The 19,371-nt window shown below is 36.9% G+C and overlaps 1 protein-coding gene across 1 annotated transcript in view; it reads left to right on the forward strand.

Moving 5' to 3' along the window:
* LOC150083625 (protein lin-28 homolog) overlaps window positions 1-19,371 on the forward strand; it is a 63,486-nt gene that overhangs the window by 42,637 nt on the left and 1,478 nt on the right. The window contains exon 2 of the mRNA XM_090378544.1: window positions 18,456-18,571. Coding sequence (XP_090234670.1) covers window positions 18,456-18,571 — 116 coding nt within the window. The remainder of the gene's footprint in view (window positions 1-18,455; window positions 18,572-19,371) is intronic.

Raw genomic sequence — 19,371 nt, forward strand, 5'->3', positions numbered from 1 at the left:
GGAATGATTTGCTATAATAGAAATAATGGAATGATTTGCTATAATCGATTATGCCCCTTCACTAATTACAATCCATTAAGCAGCAGTCAAAGACGTTCTAGAAAATCATTTATCACAGAGAAAAGCAACCAAGAAGAATTATTAATTTTATGTCTTGACAACGATTAGTAAAGAAATACCAATCAGAAAACGTAGTAAAATCTGTGTGTGGTTCAAGAAGGGCCACTTACCTTCAAGAAAATGAACTTCTGAGGTACATACTTTATTCTAAAAGATATTTCTTGACTAAATGCCCATGAGTATGAAGGAGTTCACGTATGCATGGGTAATGCACACACATCATTTCGACTACCAAGGTAGTTTTAATTATATCTCATATTGTGAATACCTTCACAACGAGTTGCCATAGTATTGCACTACCTCGAATAAGTAACGCTTAATCTATGGAGAAAACCATTGTATTTATCCTTGGCGGATACCACCAGCCAGAGGATATGGGATAAAACAATGTTATCCATACTGTCCCTATTAGATTTAGGAAAGCAAAAGGGTGTAGAAAAGTGATAGTAGGACAGGAAGAAGAAGAAATTCCGTCGAAAGAGACAGTTACTCCTCATACTCACTCACCGAACTAAACCACTCATAAATCCCCCGAATAGGCAAAGCTTCCCCATTAGGAAAGACTGCTGTTACCTATTCGCAGTAACGAGGGCCCCATCAAGACCCATCCCCCAGACGGCACCGTTTGAAATGTGGTATGGGATAAAGATCTGTTATCCTCATACTATCCCTATTAGACTTAGGAAAGCAAAAAAGATGTAGGACGGTGATAGTAGGAGAAGAAGAAGAAAGGGACAGTTACTCCTTCAACTCACACCACTCAAAAACTCACAAATTCTTTGAATAGGCAACGCTTCCCCAGTAGAGAAGATTATTGTTACCTATTCTCAGAAACTCCGTGGCTATCAGCCCTCCCCATACGGCACCGTTTTGAAATATGGTATGGGATAAAGTTCTCGGTTATCCTCATACTATCCCTATTAGACTTAGAAAAGAGATAAAGATGTAGGAAGGTGATAGTAGGAGAGGTAGAGGAAGGAAATGCCGTAGAATAGGCAACGCTTCTCCAATAGAAAGACTATTGTTACCTATTGGAGGAAACTCAGCTCCATCAACTCACACACAAAGCTCATATATTCCTCAAATAGGCAACGCTTCCCAGTAGAGAAGACTGTTACCTATTCGAGGAAACTCGGTGGCCATCAGCCCCCCCCCCCCAGACGGCACCGTTTCAAGGCTATTGGCCTATCATCAGTGAGTGGGCAGGTACCCTGGTGTTGCAATAGTGACAACCCAGTTATGAAGTATAACTGCACAACACGAGAGATGCCTGTGGTGTGCGTGGTTTAATTTAAAAGATATTTTTTGCTAAATACCTAAGAGTATGAAGAAGTTTACTTAAAAAGGTAAACTGCATCCATTATCAACCCACTGCAGGATGGAAGCCTCCTCAACAATTCATGTTGAGGGAAATGGACTATAATCTGCCACGCTGGTCCAGTGCGGGTTGGCAGATCGACCGTATTTAGCAGTCAGGGGCTTGAACCCCGGTCTACTCAAAGAGCGTGTGCTACTGCACTCCCGCTACTGACCACTCGGCTACGGAGTTTACTTATGCATGGGTAACACACACACATCATTTCTATGACCAAGGTAGTTTTACTTATTCTCGGCAGTGGTATCCGTCCAGAATAAGTAACAATAGCCTTCTCCATAGGTGAAACGTTACTTATTCGAGGTAGTGTAATACAATGGCAACTCGTTGTGAAGGTATTCACAATATGAGATATAATTAAAAGGATGCATTAAAACTACCTTGGTAGTAGAAATGATGTGTGTGTGTGTGTGTGTGTGTGTGTGTGTGTGTGTGTGTGTGTGTGTGTGTGTGTGTGTGTGTGTGTGTGTGTGTGTGTGTGTGTGTGTGTGCATTAAATATGCATAAGTAAACTCCTTCATACATACTTTATTGTTCTAAATTCTAAAATATATGGTAACAACTGCAACACTCAACGCCACGGGCATTCAATCCCGAGATCAAAACGAACAAATTGCCGAAGGTCGCAGGCAGTATGGGTTGTCCTGGAAGCGAATTGCGAGTTTTAAGACCAATTCCTTACCACTAATTATGCATTTTTCGAAACAGAATTCAATTTTCGTTATCTACATTCGAATTTACATTTAATAATTAAACACGAAAATCCACCAATTATTACATAATACAAATAAATAAATTCATCTTATATGGTTATAATAATATTGCTAGGTTGTGAGGAACATACATAAAACGTGAAAAAGCAATATAGAAAAACCGAATATTATTTTCAAAAGAAACGGATATTTTCAAAAGTCAATGTGAAGCTATATTTTCTGACAAGCTAGTTTTAAACTTGGGAGACGCATTAAAAACTTGAAGACTTGCCTGTTGGACACCCTTGGTCTACGCTGTAAATTTTTGTCCAGGCACCCTGTCTTCTACTAAATAACCATTCATCCCTCATATTATGTTTCTATTAAATAAAGTTTTGTACTGAAAACATGCTTCTTTTCTACATTTTTGAAGATTTTAGCCTCTGTAACAACATACCCCCCAGTAGTGTATCAATTTTGCCCATCACGGAGCTAATTGTTAAAATCGCGTGTTCTTAAAAAGCAATCTATTTTTCGAAATTCCAGTATTGTGGAGTTTAGTGAAAGAAAATAAAATAAAAAATAACATTACGGTATGTAATGTTATTTAATGTTAATGTTCAAAATCTAAAAAAAAGGAGAAAGGAGAAAAAAAATACATAGAATTCCAATTAATATCAGTCTAATGTTTCATTGTTTCTGTCCAAGCCCAAATTTCGTAAATATAAACTGCAGAAGGAAATAAATGCATCCATTTTGACAACACAGTGACCTACGGGCCAAATACCCACTCGAGCCAAGGTCAAAAGATGCTAAAGGTGTGCGGTCAGCAGTAGGTAGCCAAAAATAGACGGTCATTTCGAACCCTCACAAAGAAAACAGCTCCAGGGCGAAGTGGGAATGGAAATAAAGACAAGAACCCGTTCTTCATTCCCAACAGCTAACATTTTGTCCGAAAACCTTCAGTTCCAATCATCACGGTGCAGTTGGGCAGCGGCTCAAATGTACTGTTGCTATGGGACGGAAGTAATAGATTATTTGTAGGATACATGCCCACAATACCTAACTCACACACACACACACACTCCTAACTCCCTCTGTGGAAATATATTGGTAATGCAGACATGACGACGAACTTAACCATCGAGTTCCTTTGCTATCTTTGTCAAAGAATTTAGCTTATATTTTGCATATATATTGATAATAATAATCAGAAGAAGAATAAATAATAAATAAATTTTCTGTTTATTCACCGGAACAACCAAGGTTAGGGGATTTAAGAGGTCAAGGTTAGAACGAATCAAGGAAATAAATGACATACGAGTTTATTTTACTTAGCATTAGCAGACACATATGATGCAAGAAAGTAAACTTATACAATATCAACAAAAAAAAAAAAAACTCCCATTTCACCCATTCATTCGCTCCAAAACTTTGTCCAGTTCCTCCTTGAATTTATTAACTTCCACAACGACAGATAGAAGTTTGTTCCAGCAATCAACCACCCACTGGCTAAAGACAAATTTCCGCACATCTATTCGACAACTGTTTTTCCTCAATTTCAGTTTATGTCTCTTCCGCAGGTTCAAAATTTAATTTCTTTTTCAAAATTTTCACAAATGTTTTATTTCACATACAGGTAGTCGGTGTTAAACCAATTAAATTATGGAGTGGTAAATATTTGTTAATGTTCAGAATTCTGTTTGTGTGATTGGATTGATAAATTTTGCTATTTTGAAAACTTGGCCTTCTGCTGTTCACGATTCTGAAATACATTAGTATTTTAGTATCATGAATAGCATTTTAGTATCATTAGTACGTGATCCATTTTGCTGGTACATTTTCAATGCTACTTTATTTTTATTTATTTATTTTTGTAATAGGGAAATTGTCAATTTTTATTTCATGAAATTTATTTGTCACCGCGTGCCACCAGTAATATGCGTATCATAAGTTGGGATCTAATGGAAGCTTATTGAGGGTCAATATAGGAATGAGAAATATTACTATTGTATTAACAGTAACTTCTATTACTAATGCTACATTTTATGTAAAACATAAAAGTAATATTGAAAAGTAAACATGCCAGTAAAATGAAATAAATTCATCAAAATTCTTGACCTTCCTACGTTAACTGGGACAGTACTGCAATGGTATCTGGAGTCCCGGATGTACGTGGTTAGTTTTTGAGACCCATTTCCTTTGTTAAACTACGCCATGACCATTTTAAATGCAACTGGATCCTGTGCTGTGTCGGGACCCGGGTGAATAGCATCCAGTGTACTTCCTTTTGCATGTCCTCAACTAGAGCAAGAAAGGGCAACTGACCATCCTAAAATTCCAGAAAAATCAAACCCCTCCCCCGCTTTTCGCACTAAACAGATAAGGGTTAGTCCGAATTACAGAATTATGATATGCAAATATTTTCAAATTGTATTTCTTAAAATCAAGCAGATTTATCCACAATCCAGCAGAATCGTCAATTAGGATCACTTGAGGATAGAAATACGACAAAAAGGAAATAAAAATTTTATGAAAATGTTTATTCTTTAAACAAAATGGAATAAAAAGAGTTCAAATCTTATAGAACGCGAATAATACGATATTTTAAAACAATAAACTTTAATTACTGTGTTAACGTTAATAATTCTAAATTTAACTAGATATACACGACTCTCCTCAATTGTAGTGCCTTTTATTTTTGAAGAAAATCGAATATGTTCTGTTAAGTAAAAGTCCTGTTTGTGTTGCCTTTCTTGACGCCATTCTTAATTTTCTCTTAAAACCTAGAAACATGCATTAAGTCTGATCTCGAAGTAGAGTTTTTATTTTGATCCATCATCTTAAAACAAGATGGCCGCTATCCAAATTAGACTAAGTTCCATCCATTAAGGACTCTTGCAGCAGTATTCATTCATAACATAAAATATTTTAATTCGGAATGTAACGAAAAAAAAGTCCAACCAATATATGTAAAAATTTAGAATAGGCACAATTTCTTTAGCAAAGACTGTGGGAAGGGGGTAATTGTTACATCATGATGTAAGTAACCTCCCTTATAGAAAAACGCCAAGGCAATTATAGCCATGAGGCTTCAGTACGTTTTATCTGTAAGTGTATAGTAAATTTTCCTGTTTTGTTGGGTGAAAACCATGCAGCCCTCGCTTCTGCAGATTAACTCGGCTACGGTGTGGGAAAAAAAGTTTGTAGTTTTTTCCCACACTTTGAGAAAAATGTAACCCTCAACATTACAAAATATTAAAAATGTATTTGGCATATACTTAAAGTATAGATATTATATTGTTCTTCATCATCAGCCATTTTTAATCCACTGCAGGATGAAGGCCTCTCGAGCAACTTTACAGATCCTTCTGTTTTGTGCAATGGCCATCCATTTACTACCCACGAACTCGTGAATTTCATCCGTCCATCTCCGTTGTTGTCTTCCAGGTTTTCTTTTAGCTCCTCTTGGGTACCATTCTGTTATTTTGTTAGTCCACCTGTCATCATATCTTCGAGTTATGTGTCCTTCCCAAGTCCATTTCGGTTCTTTAGTTTTGATAAGGATCTCCTTTATTTGAGTTTGCTGCCTATTCCATGTGTTTCTCTTCTTATCTAACAGTCTGATTCCTTTATAATTCGTTTTCGTAGTCTGCTATAAGGACAACTGTGCCGTAAACTTCAAATATTTGAAATTTCGATTCAGTATTCCAACTATCTGGCAGTCCTTATCCAACTCACAGAAACGAACAGGTCGTGAAAATCGAAGGAGACCGAACATTCAATCTCTGTAAAAGGAACAAGTATTTTCAAGTCGATATTCGCTTGTATCTATTCAAGCGCTTGTAGCACATGCCCAACTATCACTATCAACAAACTGCCAATCACATGCAGCAATCAAACCAATGGCCCTCCTATGTTCGAACAGTCACTCGGACACCCTATGTGCTCGCTCCTAGAGAGATGGCGCTGACCAATGGAAAAGGCATATCGTAAAAGCCGGTAATGCTACGAGGCGTAGTAGCGGCAGTGGCGTACATGTGTTTCTGACTTAGGTGGACAGTGTCCACAGTTACCAAAATTTCTTCTTTTTTATCGGTAAGAAAATAAACAATTGGTAAGTGCGACACATCTATATTCCGTCCGCTAGCCCGATACACCTCGGCACGGAAGGCCAGGGCTGGAGACCACGTCCACAAGGGATATCCTATGTCTCGAGCTTATCGGGAAGGAGATACCTGGAGAGAATTACACCTGGATAGGCGACTTCTGTAAACATTATGGGCGATCAGAACGGTAAGTTCCGCATTATGTATTGAAAGGGATCGCCCGGCTGATTTGCACAGATTGATGACCAAGGTTTAACGTCATCTTAACTCTTTTATTAAATTGTTGTTTACTGCAATCCGTTATTTAATAACTTGATTAATCAAATGCTTTTTCTTTTCGTTTTTAAATATAAATAGCAAAATTGATTTAATAAACAAAGAAACCAGAAGTGTCAAAAGTTGATCAACCATATGAAAGCGAAGACATACAAAGAACGATAGTTATCTAAGCTGCTGTTCACGAAATCATTGTGCATTTGCAAAAATACACTGTTACATTCTATCAATTTTCACTGGAAAATAACTTTTAAAATTATTTATTTATTTAAATATAAATTATTTTATTGATTGTGACAGCAAATACAAAAGGGTACAAAGGTGTATAGGTGTACCTTGCAGGTGAATTTGTAGTATCGCGGATGAAGGAATTTATATGCTTTTAAAATTAAATATATTTGGTAAAATTATTATAATAAATAAGAGATAAACTTATTGCTATATATATTTATATACGAACATCAACAACACATTAAAATAAAAAAAATGAGCGGCTAGTAAAATTCAATTTAATCAAACTTTTTCTTTCTAACTGACATCTCCATATTCTAAATTTTAAGCTAAATTTCTTTCAATAAATAAAAAGATATATCATAATATCCAAATTGTACATGCGTTTATTTCAACACACTGCATTGTAACTTCCAATTCCGTGGGAAGCTCATGCTTTGAGGGGCATGGTCGATTTATCGACTAGCCGGCCCTTAGATCCGCCATTGGTATTAGACTATTAACATATTTGTTAATTTAAAAGTCCTCTTGACATCTAATTAACCCTGCCCCCTCTGCCAGAATAACTTGGGGTGCGGGCGTTAGTTGCCCGAGTTATTCTGGGATTTTCAGCCCGCACAGCATGTAAATCGGCCCCTGAACACATTTGTGGGCCGTTGATACTAATATATATGTGGCATGGTTATTTTTTAACGAGAAATGCACACATATGCACATATGCCAACTATTTTAAAATATAGTTGGCAAATATAGTAATTATAGTTGGCTTTTCTGATAATTTCGTGACCTCTTCGGATAATCGAAACTACACTGATCTAAATACGTAATACATTCAGAACTGCCATGTCCATAAAAAGAGCTAATTTTGCCAATCTTAAACCACCATATCAAAATCACATTATATCGAGATGTCAACAGAAACATTTTGGATATTATATCAAGTCATTGCTAATTTGGACTTGGACCACTGTAGGAGTGTGGCCGTAGTTCCAACGATTTCAAAAATACGTAACCAGACAACAATAATTAAATAAATAAATAAAAGGGCAGATCCGCAGCTATGCGGGACTCACGATTAGTATTCGAATATTTTTATATTAATAAATAAAAATAATATAATATTCGATCTCACTGCAAGCACAATGGGCAACTACAGCCTTGACTATACAGACGTTTAAGAATTCCTCCAGTCACCCAGCGGCCTAGGGATTGAAACTTAAAACGTCTCCACACGATGACGAAATCAGGACACAAATATTGAAGATTTATGAAAGAGCTCTATTTCCGTAAGAAGTCTTTATTTTTCTTCTAGATTCAAATCTATTTCTATAAGTTTAAAAAGAATGGACAAAATTGGAAAAATTTAAGGATAATTACGAAAATTATGGATAAGTACTTGAATTCCAGAAAATATTTCTGGAATCTCAACCTTTTTTTAAAAAAAATGTTTTTGATTATTTGACAAATATTCTTGACGTTATTAAAAATGTGGCTATCGCAAAAGAGAAGACGCTTACTCAATACGTGTTCAATTATACCACCCTGTCAGTTTAGTCTTCTATATCAGTTTAACATTCCCTACCAGATGATCGCAGTTGCTGGAAGATAGGCAGTTCTCCCCGACTCTACGATGAACAAGAATATTTGTGGCGCTAGGAAACAAGGGTATTTGAGCTGCTGTAACCAATCACCAGAGGCAAGGAAAGCCCAAGGAGAGGTCACCACCTTTGTCTACCTGTCATTTTACTAAATGGGTTCTAGCACCGTTCTTAACCCTCTATCGCCGGAAAAGGAGCGGCCCAGTGACCTTTCGCCTCGGCTCATTGCCTTGTCCAGAACTTTCATTATTCTTTGGTCAGTACTTTGTCCCCTTCAAGGTCGATCACACGAAATGAAGTGATTGCCGTCCTTCTAGAGGAAGGGAGAAGTTTCTTAGTTTAGTATGGATCTGGCCTAGGGATTATTTGAAAGATTGGCTGTTGTAATTGTAGTGATTTAAAGAGACTTTGGATTATTCAGCTGATATTGGTGTGTCTGTTAAAGAAAACCAGAAAATTCTGGTTTTCTTCACGCCTCTTCAGGCTTAGTATTTTTTAAATTCCAGCACTGTTTTTAATTATAATTCGCAATGCAACGAATTGTCCTTAGAAGGTGATTAAAAAAAAAAAAAATACAGTCGAAGCTGCAGTTGGGCATGGGAGGGTTGCTGGCTTCGTGGATAGTTAATTGTTAGAGATTTTCTCTAGGTTAAAAAAAAAAGATTAAAACTGAAAAGACTGAATTAAATCGCATATTCATCGCGTAATTCGGTTTCTATCTCCACCAAAGAACTGTACTGAGCGGAAAAAAGATTGAATGGACTTTTAGCGTGTTAAACTATCCAAAACGCAATAAATCTCGATGTAAGGGACCTCTGTTTAATGGCCTTTGAAAACAACGGATAATCGAAACCCCATCGAAATGGCCACCAAACCAAGTATTTCAAGTGTTTGATTCGTTGTTGAAATGCTTATTTAAGTCGTGTTTACAATTCCTATTGTTATGAAGAAACAGCAGGCAAAAGTAAATTCGCGTGTCGAGTCCTTACATGACTCGCATTGCAGAGAGTGCAAGGAAACCAGGGTTTTCCTCATCACGTTTCACTAGCCTTCCGAGCGCGCCCGACATATAGCATTACAACATTTAATGTTTTTAAAAGTGCTGTTACTTTTATTATAATAAGGGAAGAGGGGGAATTTTTCTCTCCAGTTGGACATTGGTCTTACTCTACCACAGTCCTATTGGAAAACAAACCAGTCCACAGTCTCAGCATAAATTGTCTGTCATACTTGATTTGATACATCAATACATCAAGCAAAATTGGATACATCAATTCATCAAGCAAAATTTATGTAATGGGCAAGCAAAATGGACACAGTATCAGGCCCCTTTTATTCGTATAGTAGAAGAGGCAGACTTTAATACTGTTTGAATTATTCGATGAGATCAATAAATATTGTGTAATATTGTTATTATTTTCGTTACGCTGTTTTTGGTGGATCAATTTTCAAGGGATGGCTTATGCAACCACTTCTTCCATCGTGCCAACTGCTGATAAAAACATTTTTGAAAGTCTTCTGTGAATGCTGTCAGGTGGTCCATCGTATTTGATTGTATTTCTCGAATCCACTAACTTTTCATGTCCCTTTTTAATTCTGAGAATAGCCAAAAGTCTCATGGTGCCGAATCAGAAGAATAAGGTAGGTGTGGCACGACGAAAATGTTTCTGTCGGTCAAAATTTGTCGGATGGCACATTGTTCAAATTTCCTCATTTTCAGTACTGTATACGCAAACGATAAAAATAATTAAAAAAAGCAGTCAATTAAAACAGCTTTCAAGTAGACTGATGCGTAACAAGTTAAAACTTGGTGTGTGTATACTCAAAAGTTAAAAAACCGCCTAAAATCTGTTAGCTACCGCTATGCGTTCAAGAATAAGATGGTCACCGAACTTTTTGATCAAACCTTGTAATTACAACTATTGGCAATTAATAAATAATGTAATATGTTGCATCATTATTATTGAAGTCGGTCTGCATTATTAATAATAATACATGAATAACGGTTCTTGTTTTTGTACCATCTGGGTAAAAGCGAATTATTTCAACTGGTTAAAAAAAAAAAAAGTTTTCTTGAGAACAACGAACATTACTCGAAATGAAAACGATTTAACACAAGGAATATTCAACAGTTGATAACGAAAGTAAAATTTAAGAAAACTGTTATTCTCAAGAATAAGTAATCGCCTAAAAGTAGAAAGAAAAGACAAATTTTTTTATTAATTGTGAACACAGTAACATAAATCACATATGGCTTTGGAGACTTCCTACAAATGTATTATTATTTATCTGCTGATTTCAATGAATGACTGGAAAAGATATAATATATAAAAATAAAAATATTAAATATAATTTTTAATATAAAAATTATATTAAAATTTAAATTAAATCAATAATAATTAATTAAGACTTAATCATTATTATTATTTAATAAATAAACCAATGTATTAAATAAAATAATTAATTAATTGCAGAATTAAACGAATAATTAAATTCATATATAGTTTTAAAGTAAATTATATTTAATATATTATATTAAAATAAAAATATAATTAAAATGTAAGAAAATATAATAAGTGGGGTGAGAATGTTTATTTACTTTTGGTTAAAAGTTTCTCTGCTACAGTATAATTTCTATAGAAAAGGCCGAAATATGAAAATCAAGTTTCGGGTAATCAATTTCAGGCACTTAAAATTGTGTTTAACGTAACAAAATATATTAAGAAACGATAAGGTGAGCCAAACGGGCTAGCCGGGTGGGTAAAGTGCCTGTCTGGCAACCCAAAGGGCGCGGGTTTGAATCCCGCCTCGGGCTTGGATCAAAGTACTGCAAAAACCTTGGGAGGTGCATTATGGCCACAGAAGCCGATGCGCCAACAACTACAAAAAAAAAAAAAAAAAGATAAGGTGAATCTGGAAAACGATTAAAATGTCTTGATGAATGTTGTGCAGCATGTGGTGGGCCTATGTCAACATTAAGGCGAGTGCTGTAAGCCCACGTGGGTAGCACAGTTGATAGAATCGCCGTCCTCCCCCAGACAGAGTGGAAAAGATCCGAGTTCGAATCCCGTCGATGATGGGAGGAATTTTTATGGACCTTTTGCACAGCATAGCTGATTTAGTCGGTCTCAGCGAGGGTAGAATGGTTTTTCGTCCAGCAAACAGAAAATCGACCACAGAACACACGCAGTTTACTGACAGTGTACATGGCAATATGGTCTTAGTTGCCGATGCTCCTAAAATCCTATTATAACAACGAGTACTGTAAGAAGGTGATGAGGAGTGCAATATATGGCAACTAGTTGTGCAGGGTTGTAAGAAGCTGATGAGATTCTGAAATTTCGTAGCAGGCTATTGTTTTTAACGCCGAAATGTAAGCAACGAGAAAGCAAACAAAAAATAGTAGTAGACGATTTTGACAGTGTGGCAATGGTAGAAATTGCCACACTGTGAAAATCGACGAGTCACGAATGTCGTGAAGAAAATAAGGCCAACCATCAGAAAACTTCTCCCTATTTTGAAAGAAGAGCAGAACTTGGATTTTAGACGTGGATATTTTATGACAGCTTCTGAAACGCGTTTTTCATGAAAAAAAAGTGACAATCTAAACTGTGCTAATTTTGATTGAAAGGCAGGAAATAGTAAGCTGGGAGAGAAACATATTTTCGAAGAATTAAGAAAGCAGAAACAGAATCATCCATTGTGTACTTTAAAGAGTCTTAAGTCGTAAAAAACTTACTAGCAATCGTCCGATGAGCACGGAATTGAAAGGCTATTGGAAAAGACTCGACACACTCGGCCGCCGTAGCCGAGTGGGCTGTTATGTTATTTTGGTTTTTAGGAGCATTAGCAACAAAGGCCATATTGCTCCGTGAATATGCGGTGGTCATTCCTGACCTTTCCGCATCCTCCGTATTTGGTGGTGACGGGCTCGAACCCCGGTCTAATCAAGAAGCGTGTGCTACGCACTGCTGCTCCTTCCCACCTGGCTACGGAGACGCCTGCCGAGTGGGCGCGGGTGTATAAGTACACGTGCCTTGAGTGACCCGGGTTCAAGCCTGTGACTGCTGAATACGGTGCTGTTTCTTGTATTCTCTCTCTACCTTGTGAACTCCTCTGACTGTGTCGTCGTCCAGGAGTATAAATAGAAAATTTATTTAATCAGAACCATGCAATGTATCTAGGGACCCAGCTGCATGGTTGCGTTTCAGGTCCCCTTTCCTTATAACAATGGCATAGCTATTTAAGAAACATTTTGGGGGGCCCGGGTACGTTGCATCCAGTGCCCTCCTTTGCATGGGCCAGTTTTATCAACGTTTCACGCACTTTTAACGATATGAAATTCGAAAAATTCAGCAGATGGGTAGATCTACAACTTTTATCGAAATTTTCACCCAATTCTGTCGTCCTAATGGACAATGCGAGCGCTATCATAGTGTGCAATTCAATAAAATACCTCAGAGTGCATCTCTGAAAAATTATAAAGTAAAATGGTTTGAAAAAATAATGGGTAGCATAATCGAATCTCAGAAAGCCAAAGCCTTCGGATATCGTGAGGTTGCAGCCACTAGCGTAGCTACCCTTTTTTTGGGCCGGGAGGCAAAGAACAAGTTCGGGCCCCTACTTAATTAATAAAAATTGCAAAAACAGGAGACAGCCAAAGACGCCGAACCCCTAAAGGACCCGGGCCCGGAGGCAATTGCCTTGCCTGCCTACATGGTAGCTACGCCACTGGTTGCAGCCATTTAAAGCCAAATGTAAAACAGACGAGATAATTTCGACCAGGACATGGCATTTTGCATGTCGTGCTGACTTATTAAACTTTCTCAGCTGACTCCGATACCTGTATAAAATGGAAAGAATCGGAATAAAAAGTAAGTATAGGTACCTTGTTTTTCTTACTTCCATTCTTCTTATCCTCTGTAGACGAATAAACAGATATGTGTGTAAATTAGCTATATTAACATATTAATGCTTACATATTAATATTAGAAAATTGACGTTTCGCTGCCACTGTTACAGAATAATGTGAATTAATTTCACAAGAACTACACTCACTGGGCAACAAATTACAAACCTTTTGCAATTGGGGTCAATAGATAATTAAAACGTACAGTATGCAAATGTCAGTTATAACGCGGTATGATTATAAGTTTCTTGGTTAAAATAAATACTGTACGCTTTCCATAGGGGTTAGTCGACCCGGCTATGAGGAAGACAGGCGATGTTTCCCATTTTCAGAAAGGTGTATTGTTGGAGCAAGTTTAGGAGCCATAAATGAGAAAAGAAAAAGGAAGTGACTAGAGTGTCGAAAGCAGCATCGCAAAAGTACTTTGGATGGAAGAAGATGAAAGGTGAATGCAACTCTAAAAGGAAGAAATGCGGCAGAAAGTCGGTACTCCAAAAACGAGACCGCAGGAATTTAAAGCCAATTGTGCGTCACAACAGAAAGTACAATGTACAGAAAGTCTCGTTTCCACCACTCAAGCTGCTGCAGGTGGTATCATGGTATGGGGTATATTCTGTTGGTACTCACTGGATCCGCTTGCTTATACTGTTAAAAGGTTGTAAAACCTCCAATAATTATCTTTCTGTTGTATCCTACCAACTGCAATCACCCTGCAATGCTTTATTTTTAACCGCATTGCGATGGATCCTTTAAAGACGACAACGCAACTATCCACCATGCAAAAACTGTGTCTGAATGGTTCTGGAACATTCCCAAGATTTCAAACATCCACCCTGGCCTCCTGATTCTCCAAATATGAATCCTATTGAGAATGTCTGGAATACATTGGGAAAGTCAGTTCCTCTTCGCAGTTCTGTGCTGACCACATACAACTGCTGACAAATATCGTAATGGAAGAACGGTTAAATTTAGAGCTAGACTCCTTCAGGTACTTGGAATCCACGTCACGATGTGTGCGGACTCTAATTCGGACAAAAAGTGGCCTTACTCGATATTAAATAAAGGTGTCTCTTTTTTTTTTTTTTTTTTTGGCCAGTGGTGTAAAAATATCGTTATAAGCACCCTCAGTGAAGATATTGAATGCATTATCCAAAGCTAAACAGAGTTTATGAGATCAGCAAACACTCGACACACCCAAAGCTGGATTTACAGTTGTAAAGTTAGCAAGTCGTTCCAGATTCATGATATGACGGTGACCTCCAGAACGATGCAATTACTGTTGGTAGGCGCACTGCATTCTTATTTTTAGGCCTTTAAAAATATGTACACCATGGTCCCAGACTACCTAAACCACCACTTTGCTTATTGGAGGCTTGAAATGGGGAAAACCAATGTTTAGTCTCTAGAGCAAAGTTTCCGGCATCCCCCTCCCCCATACTTCTCCTTCAACCCATGCACGGTACTAAGCACTATAGGTTTTGATACCTTTCGTGTTTGGGGTTTTCATAAAAAAAAAAAAAAAAAATCTAGTATCGAGGTAACAAATAATGTTAGTACTGTTTCATCCTTAAACCGGCCCTGTATGGCCAGATTAAGGATGAAATAGGCTCCCGGCCTATTTAAATTTGAGCCCCCTTTAATATATATATAAAAACTATTATTATTATTTTTTATTATTAGAAATTTTTAGCACTATTTTAGAAAATACTTACACTGGAAAAGAGGCCCCCGGCCATGGCCGGTTTGGCCGTAGCGTTAACGCGGCCCTGACGCCATTTAAAGCGACTGCTGCAGAATTAGAAATTGAATTGACACTAAAGATAAATAAATAAATTTTCTGTTTATACTCCGGCACGACAACCAAGTCAGTAGAGTTTACAATAAATCGTCAATACAAATGAACTCTTTCAGTACAAAATGAAAGAAGAACATCATTAAATTTTCCTACAAATTGCAGCTTAAAAGAGCACTAACTTTTTTAAGATCGCATACATTGTGAAATCCAAAATTACTGCTTAATTTAAGTCGCTTATGACCATACTTTCAGAATCTTGATTTTTGATCATACTTGCATTCTTTCATTTTCTACTGTTTATTAAAATTAATTTTACAAAGTGCACATTTGTGTCCAGTCGCCTTCGAGGTCATAAGTTTATAAATATGAATATAAAGATTTGATTTGAATTTTTGTGGCGCATGGGCAACTTAAGTCATGGTGAGCCAAGTCGAAAATAGAAAAAATACAGTGGACTTTAAGAAAACGGCACCTTCGAGGATTCAAGGTGCCGTTATTTCGATTTTTCCGTTATCTAGAAAGTTTTATTTTTAATGTATTTAATGCAAAAATAATGAGGCCAAATAAGAAATAGCTTTTTTAGCTCCGTGACTGATTAGTGGGTCTCAGACGTAGTTAGCAAGGTTTTTTCCCCCAGAAATAGGAAGTTTTCGTCCAGCAAAACAGGCAAATCGAGCAGAGAACACACACACACACACACATGGTAGTTGAATTAGCATTCTGGGTGACCCTAACGTAATAGTTTGGATTATATCAAGTTTTCCACTAAGCTTTAATGTTGTTCTTCTCTGTATGAGGTTTATTAACTTTAGGAGCCATAGTGAGGGGTTATTAGTTTAAAGATATCAGTACAGAATTCACTTTGAAAATGCGAACGTAAACAAATACAGTAATCACGTGACTTGCCATTTTCTTTTCTTTTTTTTTTTTTTCTCGGCACTGCAAGACATCTGCCCTGTACGTATACTTCCGATCTCAAGGTGCCGTTATTTGGGATGCTGTTATTTCGACAGTCTACTGTAATAGATTATATAATTCAAAAATAAAGAATAAGAGTTTAAAATCGAGGCTAAAAGTTGGAGAGAGGATTTGGGTGAACGCAGCCCCATTGTAGTTTTGGCTGATTAAGCGATCTGCATAAATTATACAATATCATCCGGGTAGTTATGGCAGGTAACATTTTAGGGTAAACAGTTTCGTCCGATGTTTGTCGGCTTTTAGTCAACTGCTATCCATATATTTAATATCGCTAACACATACTGGCACTCTTCACTTGTAGCTGACTGTAAAGCCTAAAACAACAAGACTTTGAAAACATCGTTCCAGAAACATTCTTCAACAAATTAGACACAGCCGTGCATATAAGAAATGGCAACTATGTATACTTAATAGGTTAATTTAACATTAACTTTAAATTTCCTAAACTTCATAATTGCGAAAAATGTGTTCGTTATTTGAATTTATTCACCATGTCAACTTAATTAAAAATGAAATAATTAGTATTAGTATTAGCAATGACCACATGGTGCAAGGAAGCCGTGGCTTTTGCTGCACAAGCCAAAAAATAATAAAAAAATAAATATTTTATTTTAATTTTTATTTTTTATGCGTTTTCTCTGAAAACATTTTTTATGCGTTTTCTCTGAAAACGCATAAAAAATCCAGCTGACCTTTGAATTTCTCCAAACTGTCAGCCTCTACCACCCATGTAGGTAACTTATTACAGTGATTTATAATTCGTTCACTAAAATAAAACTTCCTGCAGTCCAATCTAAACATCTCCCCCCATAACTTGAAATTATAGTCCCTAGTTCTAGAATCATTTATAACCGTGAAAATTTCATCCTCATTCATTTTGCTTATGCCTCTCAGAGCCTTAAACACCTCAATCAACTCTCCTCTAAGGTGTCTAGTTTCCCGGCTCTGCAACCCACATATTCAGTCTTTCCTGATATGCAAGCCCTTTTGCCGATTTCACCAGGCGAGTTACCCGTCTCTCGACCCTTTCAAGAAGAAAAATGTCTTTCTTTAGGTGCGGTCTCCATACCTGAAAATAGTATTCCAAGTGTGGTCTAACAATGGCCTTATATAATGCGATTATGACGTCCTTATCTCTACTAGCAATTGTTCGATAAATCATCGACAGGACACCATGGGCCTTTCTTGCAACCTGTTTACAATGCTCAGAGAATTTCATGTCTGACCGTATCGTAACACCCAAGTCCCTTTCCTCCACTACCGGCTTTAGTTCAAATCCACCAAGTGTATAAGTTATTTTGGGGTTGCTGTTCCCCAGGTACAATACCATGCACTTTGCTGGATTAAAGCATATCTGTCATTTTTCCGACCGTCCCTGAAGTCTATCTAGGTCATTCTGAAGAAGCTCTGCTTGACGGCGATCATTAACTACTCTACCAATCTTTACATCATCTGCAAATTTAGACATCACGCTCTCTATCCTTTCATGAATGTCATTTATGAATATCAAAAACAACAGTGGTCCTAATACTGATCCTCGGGGAGCCCCACTTCTTACATCAAGACGTAGCCCAGTGGTCAGGAGTGAGAGTGCATAGCACGCGTTCCTTGAGTGGACCGGGGTTCCAGTCCGTGACTACCAAATATGATAAATATTTGTATTATCGATTTATTGTAAACTCTACTGACTTGGTTGTCGTGCCGGATTTTAAACAGAAAAAAAAAAAAAAAAAAATCTGAGGAATAACCATTTATCACAACCCTCTGCCTCCTGCCCTGAAGCCATCCAGCTACCCATCTAAGGATTTTCCCTGTGATTCCAACCTGTTCCAGCGTATAAAGTAACCGCTCGTGTGGGACTGAGTCAAATGCGTTGCTGAAATCCGAATAAACTATGTTATTAATGGTTTATCCAACCACGGCACTGACCATCGTGGATGCGAACAAAAATCCATAAGATAATCCAAGCAATATATTATTTTTAATTATGAACAATCGTCGAATATTTAATTAATTCCCCCTTATGAAATACAAATTGATAAGTGCTATCCGTAGTAAGAGTCTATCGTACTGAACCTTTATTGAAAGTCCTGACAATCTTTGTCAAGTTGTCCAATGGCGCTGCTTTTATGCTCACTGTAAGTCATTTACTCGTGACGGCACTGACCGAAGACCACGTCTTCGGCCCAATCTTCTACGAATTCTATAGTAACAGGCTCTGCCCTTATATGGAGACAATGCCCTACGCAGTGGCAGTATACCTAACAGTTTGCTTGTCACGTACTTAAAGCATTGAAATTAAATTTGAAAAAAAAAAAAAAAATCCGCTTTGTGGAACTTTTAAGATTAAATAAAACCTTTTTTATGCTTAGGTAGCACAGATGGACAAACCATACGGCGTAGAGGGAGATGCAAATGGTTTAATGTGGCCAAAGGATGGGGATTTATTACGCCTGATGACGGAGGACCAGACATCTTTGTCCATCAGGTAAGTAAACATTATTAGGGAGCAACTATTTCAGACAGCATCGTTCACGATTATTTTCTGAATGTGATATAGTTCTATAGCAGAGTACCCAAACTTTTATACCTTGAGTCCCCCTTAAAATTTTTCATAAATTTCGTGCACCCACGAAGTTCCAGAACAAGAGCAAATAAATAGATTTGATATAAAACCTAGCTATGAATATAAATACTTTTATAAATTAATAAATACTTCAATGCATTTAATCTCAAAGGAATAAAATACGAATAAAGAAATAAATAAAAAAAGTTTCGTGCCTGGATATTAGTGGGATAGTTTGTCTCTACATTTCGTTTAAAAAGTTCTTCGTGAAAACAATGAGTGTCCCCAAAAATCAAGTGTGTTCCACAGGGGGAAGGCTCGCCCCATACTTTGGGTACCTCTGTTCTATAAGAAAGTACAGTAACTTTTTCATAGTGTAGAAAATTGCTAATAGATGGCGCGAGAAACGTTACTGTACCGACATAAACAGAAATTTTGTAGGCACCTTTTAAATATTTCGGCTCTTCCTAAAATATGAATGGATAAACTTTATTATTCAGTGTTAATATCTACCAGCATATCTCTGAGTTTAATTATTCTTATTAACATTTAAGAGGAGACAGATGACTTAAATATATAAAGTTTGACTTTGCCAAAAGACGCTTCCTATTAATTTTAGTTACATAATAATTTTAATTTATTCCATGATTTTGTAGCCTATAATTTCTTATTTTTATAAAAATTACATACTCCTGTTTATGAAAAGGGATAGAATTAAATAT

The sequence above is a fragment of the Mastigoproctus giganteus genome, chromosome 7 (assembly GCF_048544385.1).
Source record: "Mastigoproctus giganteus isolate SK-2022 chromosome 7, ASM4854438v1, whole genome shotgun sequence".
Taxonomy (NCBI): domain Eukaryota; kingdom Metazoa; phylum Arthropoda; class Arachnida; order Uropygi; family Thelyphonidae; genus Mastigoproctus; species Mastigoproctus giganteus.